The sequence below is a fragment of the Rhinatrema bivittatum genome, chromosome 7, assembly GCF_901001135.1.
Source record: "Rhinatrema bivittatum chromosome 7, aRhiBiv1.1, whole genome shotgun sequence".
In the NCBI taxonomy this organism is placed as follows: Eukaryota; Metazoa; Chordata; class Amphibia; order Gymnophiona; family Rhinatrematidae; genus Rhinatrema; species Rhinatrema bivittatum.
Window position 1 is genome coordinate 94,732,922 of NC_042621.1, and position 18,591 is coordinate 94,751,512.

The 18,591-nt window shown below is 45.3% G+C and overlaps 1 protein-coding gene across 1 annotated transcript in view; it reads left to right on the plus strand.

Moving 5' to 3' along the window:
* The first annotated feature begins 1,129 nt into the window (after positions 1 to 1,129).
* The window catches only part of LOC115095272 (protein NLRC5-like), a 243,503-nt gene continuing 226,041 nt past the window's right edge, over positions 1,130 to 18,591 (plus strand). The window contains exons 1-2 of the mRNA XM_029608725.1: positions 1,130 to 1,198; positions 15,683 to 17,417. Of these exons, the coding sequence (XP_029464585.1) occupies positions 15,709 to 17,417 (1,709 nt within the window). The 5' untranslated portion in view covers positions 1,130 to 1,198; positions 15,683 to 15,708. The remainder of the gene's footprint in view (positions 1,199 to 15,682; positions 17,418 to 18,591) is intronic.

Genomic DNA, 18,591 nt, shown 5'->3' on the forward strand with positions numbered 1-18,591 from the left:
TCTCCTGAGACTGGCACCAGTTAGGAGTAGATTTTCAAAAGTTATGCGCGTGTCCATGTGCACTCGCTACCTGGCGCGCACACATGGATTTGTGATTTTATAACATGTGTGCTGGCATGCGCATGTTATAAAATGCCAGGTCGGCGCAAAAAAGGGAGAGTAACGTATTGCAAGTACACACGGCGACGCATCGGGGCCTTCCCCAGTTCCCTCCCAGTCCACTCCAATTAAGGAGCAGACTGGGAGGGAACTTCCCAACTCCCTAGCCTAACCTCCCTTCCCCTTCCCCTATCCTATACTCCCCCCCCCCCCCCCCCCATTTCGTTAATTCACGTTTTGCTCCTGCCTCGGAGCAGGAGCAAGTTGCGCGTACTGGCACCCTGCCGGCGCACGATCCCCCGGCATAGCGACAAATGGCCGCTATGCCAGGCGCCTCAAGCCCCGTCCCCGGACCGACCCCTGGACTGCCCCTTTCGCGAACCCCGGGACTTACGCGCATGGCCGGGCCCTTTGAAAATTGGCCCGGTGCGTGTAAGGCCGGGCCAGGCGCGTAATCTTTGAAAATCCAGCCCTTAGTGTTTAGGGTGTGTTTTAAGTTATGGACATTGGTCCACCAGGACCTAATCTGAGACCACCAACTCATTTCGCTTAGGTTGCGGAACAGGTTTTAGATGATGATTTTCGTTTACTACCTATATGAGCCAGATTTGAACTGGTGAGAGAGGTGCAAAGCTCCGTAAGCATGGTACAAATTCCCTTAAACCTCCAACCACCACAGAAATTTCAGCGCACGCAGTTTCTGTTTCTGCTGTGAAGATAAATGCCAGAGCTAAAGCTGTGGTATTCTTGAAGAAATAACTGTACCCAACCAAAACTTACGTGGCTATTTTTCATTCACCATTGCAAAAAAAAAAAAAATTTATATTTTAAATGAAAACAAAAACAAAATATGAATCACATAAAAATAACTGTTGAAACTTGTATGTAATGCAGTGAACTGGAATTGAATTATTGTTGCATATACAGTAATTTGTTTGCAAACAGAATGAAAGTACGTGTTATCCACGTACATCAAGAGCTGGACATTCTGCAGTTTGATTGGTTGTTTTTATTTGGCTTTCAGAGTTTGAACAGCATCATCCTCCACCTACAAGCAACTCAGCCGCAACTGGCAAAGAAGCGAAACGACAGCGACTTGGTACCTCATTCTCTAAACTACTTACACAGGGACGGTAACTTTCAAACCGGCACGCGTGTGCATCGGCCCGCGCCCAGGGATGCGGTCGTTTTACAGCTTGCCTGGCCACATGCACATTCGCGCCGAATTTTAATAGGGCGCACGCACGGGCACGCAAATCCTGTCTCCACCGTGTAAGTCGGGGGATTTTAAAAGGGGTGCATGCCAACACCATTGCCAGTTTACCAATTGGTCCACCAGTTCGCCCGGTTAACAGCTAGATCCTTCAGACCCCCTCCACCCACTTGCCCCCAGACACTTTAAACCCCTCCAAAATAACTCGATCTTTTTCTTTCCTAACTTACACGTCGTCCGTAGCAGAAGCAAAACTACGCGGCAGGGGACTTTGGCACGCGCTGGGGCGCGTAAGTATTTCACGCACGCCTCTCTTTGCCAGACCTCGACACGCCCACGCCCTGCCCCCGTTTGAGAGGTTTTGAGATGTGCGAGCCGCAGCATGTGCATGCGTATCTGGGCGCATTATATAATACGGTCAGCGCGCACGAGCCCGACTTGTTTGCGCATCCCCTAATTCATGCGTGCGCCGGGCTTTCAAAATTCACCTTATATAGGTGTGCGCGGGGAGGGTCATTTTCTAAGCTGTTTCCATGGGTAAAACGGTGCTTTCCCCCGTGGGCATGGACTTTATGAAAGCCGTATAGGTGAAAGTATATACATGCCGCTAATGCACGAATACTTTTACCTGCAGTAGGGGAAGGCATTCTTTAGGGCAGTGTTTCTGTAAATTTTTACTCTGAAAAATTATGTTGTGAATACCGCCGTGGGATAGGCCCGCGGGCGGCTCTCTCGCCTCCCTTCCCCTGATGCCGGCTCGGTCTCTCGCTCCACCGACCCCAACGCTTCCCACTGTGCGGCTATGGGACTCCACCGGCCTTGCTCGTCTTTGTGGCCTGAATGCTGCTGACTTGCCGTTCCTGCGCGGCATCTCCTTAGGTGTGCGCCTCAGCCAGAGATTTAAAGGGACCGTGGCGGGAAAAGCCCCGTGGCCCCTCCTGATGACATCATTCCTGCAGCCCCATAAAAAGGCTTCCCTGGCAGTTCCTCTGGGCCTTTGCAAGGTGTTGTTTGCTCCTGGAGTTCTTTCTTTTCCATTCTTTGCTATTTCAAGGCCTTCATGTTCTTCGTTTTTCGTGGGAGCTCCTCTGTATTCTTCGTTCCATGTTCCTGGTCTCTCGATGGTCCCTGTGTCTTCTGTTGCTGATGTCAGTCCTCGCTTATTCCTGATGCCTAAGCCTTCAGTCAAGTTGTCCATGCTGTCTTATCCTTGACTACAGGACCCGCCTTCCAGGTATTCTCTCTCGTCCACTCCTTCAGGCGTGCCAGGGTCATGGTCCGCGACCAGTAAGAGGTAGAGGTGTGCATTCGTTTTCGCCGTATCGGCAATCCGCAACATATATGTCCCTATTCGTTATATTAGTGGGGAGGCGAAACGCATGGTGACTCCCCACGAATATAACTTATCATCCGTTTAATCCGTTGTGCGACGCATGGCGTGAACACTTTTCTTTGCCGCCATTTGCAATCAAAGGACGCCATTTCGCTGTATCCACTATCCAGAGCAAAAACCAGCCCTTTCCTCTGAGTCATCAGTGACTCAGAGGAAAGGGTTGGACAGGTTGGCACGGATACCGGAATGCAGCATATCAGCCCTTGCATTTTGTGAAATGCACTGAATGCAGCCAATTGCGCTGTCATTCAGTGCTCGGTGACGTTTTTCTGATGACCCAGCACTATATATACTTCAGCACGAGGCGTGCCACGCACTTTCTTTGCAGGGGTGGTGTGGGGAGATGGGCTTTGTGGAAGGAGGCTGCACTGAGAGCTAGCTAGCCCTGTTTGTGTTTTAAGCAGTTTATTATTTAGGTGATCTGAGACGGTCTCTCTGTGCCAGGGAGAGAAGCTGCTAGCAGTGCCATTTTTTTTCATTCACCCTATGGGCTAGGCTGCAAGCAACCATGATTTGGGTGTTGTGGCTGGGAGAGATATATTCAATTTTGCTAGAATTTGCATTGGAAAGTATATTTCATGGATTTTCCTGCTGTGCCAACAATTTCAACTTTTTTAAACTGAGTTTCTTTAATTCAACTCACTCAGTCTCTCTGTGCACTGGGCTGCAGTGGGTAGTTTAACAGACTGAACTTTATTGGGGCGGTCTGTACAGTGAAATCCCCAGTCCGCCTCTTTTGTGCTTACAAGCAAGCTCTGTGTGTGCACACCACACACGTTACATTACTGCATAGCAAGGCACCGTGACAATGGGCAGTGGGTAGTTTAACAGACTGAACTTTATTATTGGGATGGTCTGTGCAGTGAAATTCCCAATCCGCCTCTTTTGTGCTTACAAGCAAGCTGCGTGTGTGTGCACACCACACATGTTACATTAGTGCATAACAAGGCACTGTGACAGTGGGCAGTGGGTAGTTTAACAGATTGAACTTTGTTATTGGGACGGTCTGTGCAGTGAAATCCCCACTCTGCCTCTTTTGTGCTTACAAGCAAGCTGCATGTGTGCGCACACCACACATGTTACATTAGTGCATAGCAAGGCACTGTGACATTGGGCAGTGGGTAGTTTAACAGATTGAACTTTGTTATTGGGATGGTCTGTGCAGTGAAATCCCCAGTTTGCCTCTTTTGTGCCTACAAGCAAGCTGCGTGTGTGTGCACACCACACACATTACATTACTGCATAGCAAGGCACTGTGTCAGTGAGCAGCCAGTAGGCACTAGGCAGTGACATTAAATCCATAATGTCAGGGAAAGCTAGATGTAGTCGAGTGATTGGGACTGGCAGAGGAGACACTTCAAAAGACACTAGTGCCACTCTCCATTAAAGTTAAAAAGGCACCTGTCACAATCTAAACTCTTTGTAGGGGCAGTCAGTTCCATCCAGAAAAAAATGAAATCTGACCATGATGCATCGCCATCGCCACCACCTGTTTCTGGCCCTGTAGTTTTGGAGGTGAGGGAAGGGGAGCCTGAGTCATGCCAGACAAAATGTCGACACCCAAAAGCAGCAGGGGGACAGAAACAGCAGGGGGACTTAGCATTGACAATGTAGCGCAGTCACTGTTTGCTTCTGATTCAGATGAAGAATCATCTTGTGTGGGATTCTCATCTGAAACGGAAGAAGTAATAACTGACAAAGCTTTAGGAGGATCAGTTAGTCCTGTCTTAGCCTCCACTTCAGAGCAGCAGGGAAGAGATGAAACTGATGAGGAGGAGGAGGAGGAAGAGCAGTCAGCGCAGGCACAGAGGGTGACTGAGGCTCCTGGCATTGCTTCTCAGGGTGCACCCACTATTTCAGCTCCAGTGCCAGCATCCACCACCAAGGCTTTAGAGAAGAGAGGATCACGAAAGACATCTGTGATCTGGAACCACTTTAAATTGACGGATGACCCGCGTTTTGCTCAATGTAATTACTGTGGCAGGGATATTAGCAGAGGCAAGCAAATGGGACATCTATCTAAGTTTGGCATGACGCATCATATGAAGAGGCAACACCCAACAAGGTTACTGCCATCTGGGGATGGTGGCAGTACCAGTCAGGAGACCTCCTTCCAAGCAGCGTAAAGTGGTTCAAAAGCAGCAGAGTCAGCCCACGCCCTCATCCCCTTCTAGCAGTCAGGTGGCAGGCCAGCAACCCCCTGACATGTGGCAGAAGCGACAACCCACCATGGAGGAAATGGGGTGGAGTGCAGTAATGCTATCCCGGGGTAGGAGGCAGGCAGCCTCAAAAGTTGTAACGAGGAACATTGGGGGAATGATTGCCCTTGCTGACCAGCCCTTGCAGTTAGTGGAGAATGTGGGTTTCAAGCATTTTCTGAAGGTCGTAGTTCCAAATTACAAAGTCCCCTCCAGAACCACATTTAGCAGAAAGGTCATCCCCAGCCTGTACAAGCAGTGTTGCAGTCGCATGCAAGTACTGCTAGCTAAGGCAGAGGGGAGAGTGCATTTCACCTGCGATATCTGGACCACCATGAATGCTGCACACTCTTACCTCTCCCTGACAGCACACTGATGGGACCTGGCTGAGGCAGGGGCAGCCAGCAGCTCTATTACTGAACAAGTATCAGGGTGGAGGTGGGGTTTACTGCACACCCACCTGACTGACCAGGCCCATACCACAGCCAATATTCTAGCATGCATCAGACAGATGCTGGTGGGGTGGCAACTACACCAGCGAGACAGGAATCCTCAGGCAGGGTTCTTTGTCACAGACAATGGTGCAAACATGGTTAAGGCAATAAACGACGGGCACTTTAAGAACATCCGATGTTTTGCATGCACTCTGCACCTGGTAGTGAAGTCAGCTCTGGGGTTGGATTCCAATGACAAAGAGAATGAATACCTGCATAGGTTAATACAGAAGTGCAGGAACATAGCAGCGCACTTCCACAGAAGTGTGAAGGCGGGGCAGGTTCTCTGACAAAAGCAGACTGATTTGGAGATGCCTCACAAGCGTCTCATTCAAGACATTGCCACCCAGTGGAATTCCACCTTTATGATGCTTGAGAGGTTAGTGGAGCTGCAGACACCCCTTCATGAACTTTCTGGTACAATGGACATAGGTGTGCAGAATCCCCTAGGGCATCATGATTGGTTAGTCATGAGTCAGCTGGTAAAAATCCTGCAGCCCTTCAAGGATGTCATGGAGAAGCTGAGTTCCAGAAGTGCCACCTTGGCAGACATCATCCCTATAGTTAATCTCCTGGATGAACATTTGGAGGCCTTTAAACAGGAAGAGGGAATGACAGTTGAGGTGCTGCATTGTCTGGACGTTTTGCAGCAGCAGGTGGAAGAGAGATTAAGGCCTTTAACAGCACAGAACACATACATGCTTGCCACAGTCTGTGATCCCCGTGTGAAAGGGAAACTCGCCCTACAGTATGATTGTCTCTTATTGGTGAAGGACCTGCTGTTAGCAAAAGTCCGTGAACAGGAGCGCCATTGACAGAGACAGATTAGGCGTGAAGCAGAGGTGGAAACAGCGGGCACTTCAAAGAGTTGTGCTGCTAGCCCAAGCAGGAGCAGCACTCTGTCAGTGACAGATAGTACTTCCTCCTCCACTTCAGAATGCCAAAGGCATGTTGCCCATAAAGATTCATCTGTTGTGTGACAGGTGAGAGAGAAAGCAGCTGGTATGAGTGACTCTCAGCCCACCCAAGCAAAGGAGACACCAGAACAGCTGTCAGTGACACGGTATCTCTCAGAGCCCACAGAGAACATGCAGACAGATCCGCTGGCATATTGGGCACACAAGTCCACTGTCTGGCCACATCTAGCCAAAGTGGCTCAGCAATATCTGCCATGTCCACCAACCAGTGTGCCCAGTGAACGTGTCTTTTCAATGACAGGGGATATCATGAGCCCTCACTGCTCAAGGCTGGCATCAGAGTTGATGGAAAAGCTAGTGTTTTTGAAAGAAAAACTGCCTTTGCTTAGATTTCCAAATTTTCCCTGTGAATGGCAAGATGAATAAAAGCAATTGAAAGCCTTGCAGCAGCTCCAACTGCCTCCTATGCTCCAGATAATATAAGCACTGCAGCACATGTACCTGACCTGAAACGCTGTGCCTGTCCATCCACTGTCCAGGCCGTACGTCCCTACAAGGGCCTGACCTGAAACGCTGTGCCTGTCCGTCCACATTTGGAATGTAAGAACATAAAAAGCTGACTTAAGATATTTGGAGCTTTCATATTTCATATGCTCAATGTTTCTCAAGACCTTGCCAACAGTAATGTTTCTAGTACTATTGAAAACTGGTGGTAGGTGTACTCTAGTTCATCCTCTCTGTTCCCATTGTTTACAGAGGCACTGTGTAAACCACAAAGTCAACATAGGTTGATATTGTAGATTTTTACTTGAGTAGCGGTTTCCTTATTGCTGAGAGCTCTTCCTATTCCTTTGTGATCAGCTGAAGTGCATAAGTACAGTTAATAGCTTCTGGGTATTCAAAAATAATCTCCAGCTCAGTTCTTGCTTCACAAATGGCAGTCTCTACTGCTCTAAAAGCATCCTCTGTTGAATTATCTTTCAGAAATGAAAAAGATGCCATTTTCTTCTGGCAGTGAACCAGTTCAGGAAGAAGTGACAGGTCAAACCACAACATACCTGCACAAAGGAAATCCTCTATTGCTATGCCTGTCCATCCAGGCCTTATGTCCTTAGGTGGGATTGACTCTGTCCTGTATTGCTGTGCCTGTTCGTCCAGGCCTTATGTCCCTACAAGGGTTTGACTTCGATTGCTTTGCCTGTCCGTCCAGGCCTTATGTCCCTAAGTGGGATTGACTCTGTCCTCGATTGCTGTGCCTGTTCGTCCAGGCCTTATGTCCCTACTTGGGTTTCACCTCTGTCCTTGAATGCTGTGCCTGTCCATCCAGGCCTCATGTTCCTACAAGTGTTTGACCTCGATTGCTTTGCCTGTCCATCCAGGCCTTATGTCCCTACGTGGGATTGACTCTTTCCTCGAATGCTGTGCCTGTCCATCTAGGCCTTATGTCCCTACAAGGGTTTGACCTTGATTGCTGTGCCTGTCTGTCCAGGCCTTATGTTCCTACAAGTGTTTGAACTCAATTGCTTTGCCTGTCTCTCAGTATGTTTGGTATTTGATTTGTTAAATCCCAGATAGTAAAGGTTGTATGGCAGAAGCTGTGCGCTAAGCCTGGCCCCAGGAGCAAGCATCTTCATACCCTTTTTTTGTTTCCTGTCTGAAACAACCGCCCAACGCCTGTTGTAAATTCAATGTAAATACCCTATACAGGCCGCCCACTTGTCTTTACCCAGCTCACTAATAACCTTTTATCAAAATAAATCACCCCATTAGAGAAAATACAACCTTTTATTTATTCCACAAATGTTATCCTATAAAGGTTTCAACAGGTAATACACAGTCTACTCCCTCAACTAATGAAACAACATCTCTTAATTACTCATTCACATAAACATATCCCATTCACAAACTCACCCCATTCATACATACCTTTACCCTATTCATACCTACCCAATAAAATACATGCCCATGACTACCCCCACAAAACAATTTTTACAATTGCAATAAATATCTTAACAGATTTCCACACAAGACAAATGTCATGGGAACAATAAAACATGTGTTTTCAGAATCCATATATCCTTGGCATCTTCAATTAAATACTTGCTGGTTACAGTGCTCAATTCCTCCGGATAAGTGTGCCTTAAACGCAAGGACTGCTGGTTATAATTGCCAACTATATATTCCCAAAGAACTTTTTCACAGCATATTCAAACTTGCTATACAGCTTCACAGTATGCCCATGAGGACTGCTAGTTGAAGTTGTCAATCATATATTCCTCTTCCAAGGAGGAACTGGCCTCAGAGCACACCGAAGGATACTTGCTTTACAGCACATCCAAAGAAACTTGCTTCATAACATGTACAATTAAACTTTGGAATTCATTGCCAGAGGATGTTGTTAAGGCAATTAGTATAGCTGGGTTTAAAAATGGTTTGGAAAATTTCCTGGTGGAGAAATCCCTAAACTGTTGACTGCTTATTACTGGCATCAGTGGCATGGAATCTATTTAATGCTTGGCTACTTGCTAGTACTGTAACCTGGATTGGTCTCATCATGGAGTGATAGAGGCATTATGACATCCACCGTTTTATTTGCTATTCCCTTCCTAATAATTCCTGATATTCTGTTTGCTTTTTTAACTGCCACAGCACACTGATCTAACAATTTCACTGTATTATCCACTATGATGTCCAGATCTTTTTCCTGGGTGGTAGCTCCTAAGATAGAACCTAACATTGTGTAACTACAGCAAGGGTTATTTTCCCTATATGCATCACCATCCACTTGTCATTTTATCAAAGTTCCCCTTTTGAAAGTTTCATGCTAGAACCATAGATTTACTTATTGTCCCCCTTCCAGTCATTAATTCAAATTTGATCTTATGATCTCTATTGCTAAGTAGCCCCACCACTGTTACCTCTCTCACCAAATTATTTATTCCAATAAGAATTAGATCTAAAATAGCTCCCTCTTTCTTCGGTTCCTAAACCAATTACTCCATGAAGTAGTCATTTATCCCATCCAGGTACTTTATATTTCTAGCATGTCCTGATGTTACATTTACCCAGTCAATATTGGGGTAATTGCAATCTTCCATTATTACTCCCATTATTATTTCCCTTTATTAGATTCATCTAAGGAAATATTTTTTTTCAGAGGGGGGTGGTACATGAATGGAACAGCCTCCCTGTGGAAGTGGTGATGTCAAGGATAGTATCTGAAGTTCAAGAAAGCATGGGATAACACAGGGGATCTCTGAAGAAGTGGTAGGGATTGTAGAGCTGAGTAGTCGGTTTGGATGGGTAGGCTAGATAGGCCATCACATTTCGATGTTTCTATGATATGTAATATTCCTTCCTCTTACCTCCCCTCCCCCCCCTCCCCCATGCCCCCACTAATCAATAGCAATCTCAGGGTGACCACAACTCAAAAGTTCCAGGTGTTATGCTGGTATATGGGGAGCAAAATAATTATGAACCGCAACAATATGATGTATAATTGTAAATATAACAATGTATGAACATAATATATTAGAAGCCGATGTCTTAATGCTTAATGCTCTTATTGAAAAAACTTGGAAAACCTCATAACATTCAATATTAACTCACTTTAAAAGAGCCGTGACACCACTTTTTTCAGCGTTACCTCTTTCACGCTTCTTTTTTTTCTTTTTTTTTTTTTGTGTGTGTATTGGCTTGTTTTTTGAGCGTTAACTTACAGCCTATTTGTTGGCAAAAGGCTGTGAAATTGTAATCATTGGTTTCCAAGCTAAATCGATATAAACTTGAGCATTTTAAATTGCTTTTAGTTATTTTAACTTTTAAAGATTTTAAAGACACTGGCACTTATCATTAACAGGAGAGAGCAGCACTTCTGTTAATGATACTTGAAAACAGCACAATTTAAAAGCCACCCCCGAAGAAGTGTACAAAACACGAGCCGTGTCGGGTTGGGCGATTCAGAAATGCTGCTCTCTCCTGTTAATGATAAGTGTCAGTGTCTTTAAAATCTTTAAAAGTTAAAATAACTAAAAGCAATTTAAAATGCTCAAGTTTACATCGATTTAGCTTGGAAACCAATGATTACAATTTCACAGCCTTTTGCCAACAAATAGGCTGTAAGTTAACGCTCAAAAAACAAGCCAATACACACAAAAAAAAAAAGAAAAAAATAAGCATGAAAGAGGTAATGCTGAAAAAAGTGGTGTCACGGCTGTTTTAAAGTAAGTTAATATTGAATGTTATGAGGTTTTCCAAGTTTTTTCAATAAGAGCATTAGGCATTAAGACTACATTGGCTTCTAATATATGATGTTCATACATTGGTATATGGGGAGCAACATTTTATATAGAATATTTTTGATAACTGTCAATAAGAACCTTCTTTAATGTCATAGCAGAATGTAACAGCTGATGTGTTCACACACAATACAAAGAATAATGGAACCTAAATGAGAGCATTTTCAATAGCACAGGCATTCACCCTGTAAATCTTCCAAGTGGTTACTAAAGCAACCCATTATCCATTCATTTAATCTCAATGGAATTGTAGTAGTTTGTTAAGACAATTCCATTGTTTCGACTTTAAACATTTTTTTACAGACTTGGCGTGGTGGATAGCATTAATTTTGACTTCTTAAATAGCAACAGGAATGGATTTATAGAGTATAACCACTTGCTCTATTGAGTTGGAATTCATGAGTAGAATGGCCTGTTTTTCTCTGGACTGATAAATGAGTACACCTTTGATTTTTGCCTGGGTATCACGGCAGATATATGATGGATGATTTTTAATATTTTTTTTTAATTTTTAAGTCTTCAGTGGGCTCATTCATAATGTACTCTTGGGGGAATTCTGTGCTACTACGGAATGCAGAATTTATGCAGAATTCCTCCTTCGCGCAGATTTCCTCCCTCACGTCGCAGATTTCTTAGAATTCACCGCTGCCACGCAGATTTCATCGCCACCGTGCAAATTTCATCGATGCCACGCAGATCTCCTCCCTCACTGCCCTTCTTCGCACCGTTGCCGTTGCCTCGTGCTTTCCTCTCGCGCCGGAAAAGGATTAAAAATAAACCAGAAGCATGCCGGGGGCATCGCATCGCAGCACGGTACCTGCAATGAAAAATTACAAGTGATCCCCAAAACCCATTTCCTCTCCAGCCCCGCACCAGTTCCGTAGCAGATTACGAGCGAAGGGCTCCTTCAGGTACACGTGGCCCCAGGGCAGGTCCGGGCAGCAGCACGCAGCCTCCAGCAGCGGGGTGCGCAGCTCTCGCTCGCACTTCAGTCGCCACAAACACAGCTCCCAGCCGGTTTGAGCCTCCTTCTGAGAAACGATTTTCCAAAAGTAGCCCAGCGTAGAGGATCCCCCACATCGTCCCCAGTGAAAAATCTGTTGTATGTTTATCCATGAAATCTCTATTTTTATTGGTAAAGATGACAGCGCAGAAGAGAAATAAAAGAACACGTTAATCATTTTCCCTATAGCATGCCCCATGGTTTAGCTTCCTCCTGGGCCCTGTTAGGGAAGGGGGAAAGAGAGAAAGAAGGGGGAAAGGAGAAGAGGGGGAAAAAGAGAGCAGGAGAAGAGGGAGAGAGAGAGAAGGGAGAGGAACAGAGGGGAGGGGTAAGGGGGACAGACTCAGGTGGAGAGGTTAGCAACAACTGCAGCATTCCCCGCCAGCTTGGCTCATCTGCCAGCATCAATTGACGCTGCTGGCAGATGAGCCAAGTTGCCAGGGACCCTCATTGCACTGAAATGCAGAATAATTTGCAAAAAATATTGTGTTATTTTGAAAAATAAATGTGCAGAATGGTGCACATTTATGACACAGTCTTCAATTCGCTGAGAATGATTCTGTGAATATAACCCCCAAAGTAGGCACAGAGTGCTGAAACGATACCTGTTGTCAGGTTTATGGAATTCATCTGGATTTTTTATCTTTGATATAGGTCTACATTTACCAACGTCGCAGGGCTCCCTGAATCCCGCGGTAATGGGGGGCAGGGGGAGAAACGGGAAGGTGGTCCCGCGATAGCCAGCAGTGATCGCGCCAGTGGCGTAGCCAGAATTGATTTTTTGGGTGGGCACAAGGTTAACATGGGTGGGCTGTAGGCATGCAGGTCTACTAGTTGTTTTTTTACTGATAAATAATGCCAAATTATGCAGCATAGCATTCACATCTACGCCTAAGTATGAGGTTTACTTAATGATACAAACATAATTCACGGTGATTTGTGGTACTTTAGCCTTCTTATTATTACGATTTTATACACGGCTCCTACCTGTCCATAAATTTTGAGAGAGCGGTTGTGTTGCTTATATTTAAATTGCTAACATCTCAAAATATAGATATATATTTTTACCTTTGTTGTCTGATCTTTGTATTTTTCTAATCAGTTGGTCCTGGTCTCTTTTTCCCATTTTTTCCCTTATAGCTCATTTCCTAATTCCTTTGCAGTGTCTTTCTTCTATTACTGTCTTCTTCCCTTCCACACACACACACACACACATACACACACACACACACACACACACACATACACGCTTTCTCTCACAGACTCCCTCTCACACACTCAAGCTGTCACTCTCATATGCTCTCCCCCCCCCCCCCCACAAGCTCACATTCTCTGCAGACACACATACAAGTTCTCACTTTCTCACCCCTCCCCAGGCTTATATTCTTATGCACACACAGACGCACATCCAGGCACCCATTCTCACCCACACACATAAACCCAGACTCCCATTCTCACCCACAAACCCATGCTCCCAGTCTCACCCACACATATTCAAGCTCCCATTCTCATCCATACATATACACATTTAAGGTCCTATTCTCACCCACACATACACACATTCAAGCACCCATTCTTATCCACATATTCAAGCTCCCATTCTCACCCACCCACAAACCCAGGCTCCCATTCTAAACCACACATACACACATTCGAGCTCCCATTCACCCACATATTCAAGCTTCCAATCTCACCCACATACACACCCAGGCTCCAGTTTTCACCCACACACACTCCCATTCTCATCCACACATACACATTCAAGCACGTGCACAGCTTCCGCTTTCTCCCCCAGAGCAGGAAGATCAGCTGCCTCTCCTGCTGCCACCGGACTCCTGCTATCTTCGGGCGTCGGGCCGTACTGCCCGCCGAACTTCCTGTGGGGGGGGGGGAGCGGAAGCGCAGCGCATAACGTCCACTTCCTCCCTCCCCCCCCCAAACAGGAAGATCGGCGGGCAGTACGGCCCGACCCCCGAAGATAGCAGGAGGCCGGTGGCAGCAGGAGAGGCAGCTGATCTTCCTGCCTTGGGGGGAGAAAGCGGAAGCTGCGCGCGGCGCTTCCGCTCCCCCCCCGAACAGGAAGACCGGTTGGCCATACGGCCGCAGCAGCGCTTCCCCATGTGTGCCGTGATGGCGCGCCAGGCGTGGGTTCTCTTGTTCGCTGTCGCGGGGATGGGATCCCGCGACAGCCTTGCAGTTCCGGTGCCAGTTGGGTGGGCCTGGGTCTAAGTTGGGTGGGCACCTGCCCACCCAGGCCCACCCGTGGCTACGCCACTGGATCGCACCTCCATGGTTCAATCACTGCTGGCGTCTCGCCAAATAACTACACCATAAAAGGTGTAGTTATTCAGTGCGAAACTGACAGTGATAAAGGTGCTTACCTTTTGCTGTCGGCGCAGTCTTCGCACTGTCAGCCCCGGTGCCGCCCCGACTCCTCCTTTTCTGGGGCTGACGCCGTCCCGACTCCGCCCCCATCTTGGTATCACACGTGATAAGGGACTTTTCGCATGCAAAACATCCCTTATCGCGTGCGATCCGCTTGGTAAATGACCCCCATAATTTGTTATGGCTGGTTTCATTTTTACCTTAGCAAGTATTTATTTATTGAATTATCATAAAAACTTGAGTTTTCACTTTGTAAATGAAATTTATTTTTCTCTTTCCAAATATTACTGTGGTGACCCATTTTATTTTTTGTAGTTTGTTTTGGGAATTTTATCACTAAATACGTCTGCACCAAGCATTTTTCAAAACACTGTAAAAGAATGTGACTGTGGGTAATTAATTAGAATTGAACTGACGCATATACAATAGCGCTTATGGCAATGCATGCACTTTCCTCTATGATACCCATTTTAAGATTTCAACAATAAAAATGATCATATTTAAGAGTGTGAAAATTGGTAATTAAAAATTGTATTTAGCAATCATCATTTTGTGAAGAGCAGTGTATATTTTGTACTTCCATTTTTTTATTTATATTTTTGTGGTAGCAGTTTTGGACTTCATTGTTTAAAACTTTTAAAGGCCAGCACGGTACCACTTTAAGCAGGGACCCTGGCAATCTTAATTGAGAATGTCTTAACAGCTATGATATCTTTTCATCCTGTTCCTTGGTTTCAATTAGCCGATCATTAAGTACAGCATGGATATGTTTTGTTCAGCAGAACAAAGCCTAACAATGAATTCCAAACAGTCTTAATTGTCAGCTCTGAGAAGCTCTTTGTTATCAGAGCCACTGGTAAATACAAGAGAGCAATACCACTGCCAATACCAAATCCATTAACTTAATTAGTATAAAAACCACTGCAGTTCTATTTCTTGGCATCACTGCCTGGGACCTAGATATAGAATATAAAATGAAAGTAAGGCAACAAGGTACAGAAAGCACAAACTCATTAGGAAACGTAGGCCAGACTGATGCTTGTGCCGACTTCCGAGAGCTCCTGAAATGGACAGCTCACCGACCAGCTCCCCTCATTCACTCACCCCCTTGGGTCCAGCTAGCACTTGCTTACTTGCTAGGCTTACGTGCCACATGCAATTATTATCTCCCGTTTCTCAATCCAGAGCTTCCAAGACTGCCTTTCCCTTTTCCATTCTCTGCAGGGGCTGCTGGAGTTTCTTCAAGGTGGCACAGTGTTTCTTGCCGGGGGCTATCTATGATTTCAACACCAAAGCACACTGTAGTCCTAGCACTGATAACATCATTTATTCTTTCTTTCTTGTTTGCATTGATTTTCATGCCTTCACGTCAGTGAAACAATATCATGCTTCTTTCTGGGGGTTTGAAATGTGATGGTCCAGGTCTGTTGTTTAAAAAAAAAAATAATAAAAATGTGATTCCTTGCTGTGTTTACAATTGTAAATAGAGGGAAAAGTGTGATAGTGCTGCTTTAAATGCCTTTCAAGGTTTAACACTTTTTTTTTGAGACGACATAAGCGAGTTTGCATTTTGCCGAAATACTACAGCAAGCATTTCAAATGCTATTATTAGTATGATGATAGCCATGAGGTATTGTGCATTATCCTTGCATTATGCTGATAACACTCTCTGTCGCCAACAGATTCAGGTGAAAGGTACAGATGCCAAATGATCAATTCAGCACTGCACAAATATGAAAGCAAAAGAGAGCAAGGACAATTGAAGCAACTGACCTTCAACCAAGTCTTTGTTAACTTACAGATCAAGCAGACAAAGACTTCCAAATCGAAGGAAAAAGTGGAGAAATCAAAAGATGAGGCAGGGTCGTCAGAGGCAGAAGAGTGTGCAGACACTGTCATGGAAATTCCAAACCTCTTTGAAAATGCCGCTGTCTCCAATACTAGAGTTATTTTTATGGTGGGAAAACCTGGCACAGGAAAGTCTATGTTAATGCACAGAATCTGCCATGTGTGGGCACATGGATCCTTACCTCAGTTTCAGTTTGCCTTCCTGTTTGAATTCAGGCAGCTGAATTTAATAAATAGGAAAGTAACTGTAAAGGAGCTTTTCTTTGACTTGTTTCTCCAGCCAGAAGTGAGTCCCGATGAGGCGTTTCATTACATTCTCGAGAATGCTCATCGGGTTTTGGTTATATTTGATGGGCTCGATGAGTTTGTGGGTAGCCTGTCTGCCAGCTCTTCCCGCACGCCCTCTGATCTCCACAAACCCCTGTCCATAGCAGAAATCTTTGCAAGTTTGTATCATGGAAGGCTGCTCAGTGGATGCACTGTAATGGTGACCTGTAGACCTAAGAAATTACCTGACCATACCTTCACTACAGTAGACATGGTTGCAGAAGTGTTGGGATTTGATCAGGACAAAGTTAAGGAATATGCAAGCCATTTTTTCCTCAAAAGCTCTTTGAAAGAACAAGCCATAGCCCATCTGAAGAACAATGCTAAACTGATGAGGATGTGCTTTGTTCCTGCACTGTGTTATATCGTTTGTATCTGTCTGGAATATATGTTATCCAAGGGCTTGCCTTGCGTGGAGCTGCCAGACACAATAACTCAGTTCTATGTCAAAATGCTTATGATATTCATAAGCAGGCAGCAAAATTTATCTTCCGTGCAAAGTGAAGAAATGCAGCTGAACAAGTATAGACTTGCAATTTTTGACTTGTGTGATCTGGCACGAAAAGGACTCAAAGAGAAGAAGATTGTATTTTATGTGGGAGATATCTCAGAGCAGGTGAAGGAGTTTGCTTCCATGCATGGCTTGATGTCTGTCTTTGACGTGAAAAAGCTAGGCAGCAGCCAGGAGACTGGTTATGCATTTGTGCACCTCAGCCTGCAAGAGTTTTTCGCTACACTGTACCTGATGATAAATAAGTCTGTGAGCAGCGCTTCCCTGAAGAGTAATCTTTCTCTGAAGTCAAAGTGGACTTTCAGGAGCAAAACAAAAACCTGGTTCACAGACAGTTTCCATATCTTCTTGTCCGGCCTCTCCTCCAAGGAATGCAGGGTATTTCTCACTCACCTGGCAGAACAGAGTGAGGCCTGGGTAACAAATAAACAAGCAGCTGTTCTGCAGTCACTGAAGAAGCTAGCAGCAATGGACCTCACTGGGCCGAAAATAATCGAGCTATGCCATTGCACGTATGAAACACAGGATCTCGAACTAGCCCTCCAAGTGGGCAGCAATTTGAAATTCAAATACGAATTCAGAAATTTCAGGATAACTCCAGTGGACATTATGGCTCTCGTGTTTGTTATTAACCATGGTAGAAGCCTGATTAGATTAGATTTTGCAGGATGTCTCATGGAAACAGATTGTTTAGAGGTCCTAGCCAAGTGTGAAAATCTAGATCAGCTCAGGTAAGTGATATATTTCCTTCAGGGGCAGGGGTGTCAGATAACTTGGATCACTATGAGGTAATATTTTATTGCAATGTAAGTAGTAAGCAGCATTCTACAAACTGAATCCTATGTAACCAATACCTCACCAAAAGGCAAAACTCACTTTCTAATAAAAGGATATTCTGTTCATGATTTGGGACTTGCATATTCCACGAGAGCTCTTGTTCACTCCCCTGATGACTTCTCTGCCTTAGTGGCAGAGCTGGGTGCTGCTGCCAGGGCTGAATTTCCCATTAGGCCCAGTAGGTGTGTGCCCAGGGCACACACCTACTGGGCCTAATGGGAAATTTCAGTGGCGTAGCCGGCACTGAAAATCTTGTGCCTAGGGGCGGGTGAGGTGTAAATCCGGCCCTGGCTGCTGTCGAGGGTTTTGAGGGCAGTTGGATTCCATACAGTCAGAAGAAAGCTTTAAATTAAGAAGTGATTCTCTCTTTTGAGGGCTTACAATGCTATAATCCAGCGAAGAGGCACTTGAGTCAACCAAGCTGAAATGTGTCTTTAAACCCAAGAGTCTTTGTGAGGTCTGTATTCAGTCACTGTCCAGATAGCAAAACTAGCAGGATAAACTTATCTGGCTAACTTTGAAGGTATATTCTATAGTGCAGCCGCAGCATTAAATAATATAGCCGGCTATCTTAAAGATAGTCAGCTAACTTTATCCGGCTAACTTTAGGCCTTCTCTTTGGCCCGACCAGACTTAGGCCTTGATTCACCATTCCGCTATAAATATAGCAAAATATTCACCTGTGGGCAAAAAAGGGGCGGAGCGCGAAAGTGTGCAGCCGGCCGCATCACGGTGGTGCGGTATCATACGCCACAGTTTCGGCCGCGCTGAACACTTTTGCCCCTGTAGCGCCAGTAGAAAAGGTCTGGTTATTTCTGGCGCTACTGCCGGGGATAATGTGCAAAACATTTATCGCCCGCAGCGCTACCAGCCTCTCATTATTCAAAACCCTGCTCAAACTCCTCCCTTTTTTAATTTTAATTTCGAATTTAAATATTCAAATCTTGATGCGGTAATTATTGCATGCATTACTGCAGTAACGCACACGATAAGGCCCTATCGCTATTTGATGAATGACTCCCTTAGCTAGCTGATTATCAGAGTTAGCTGGATAGCTTAGCTGGCTAA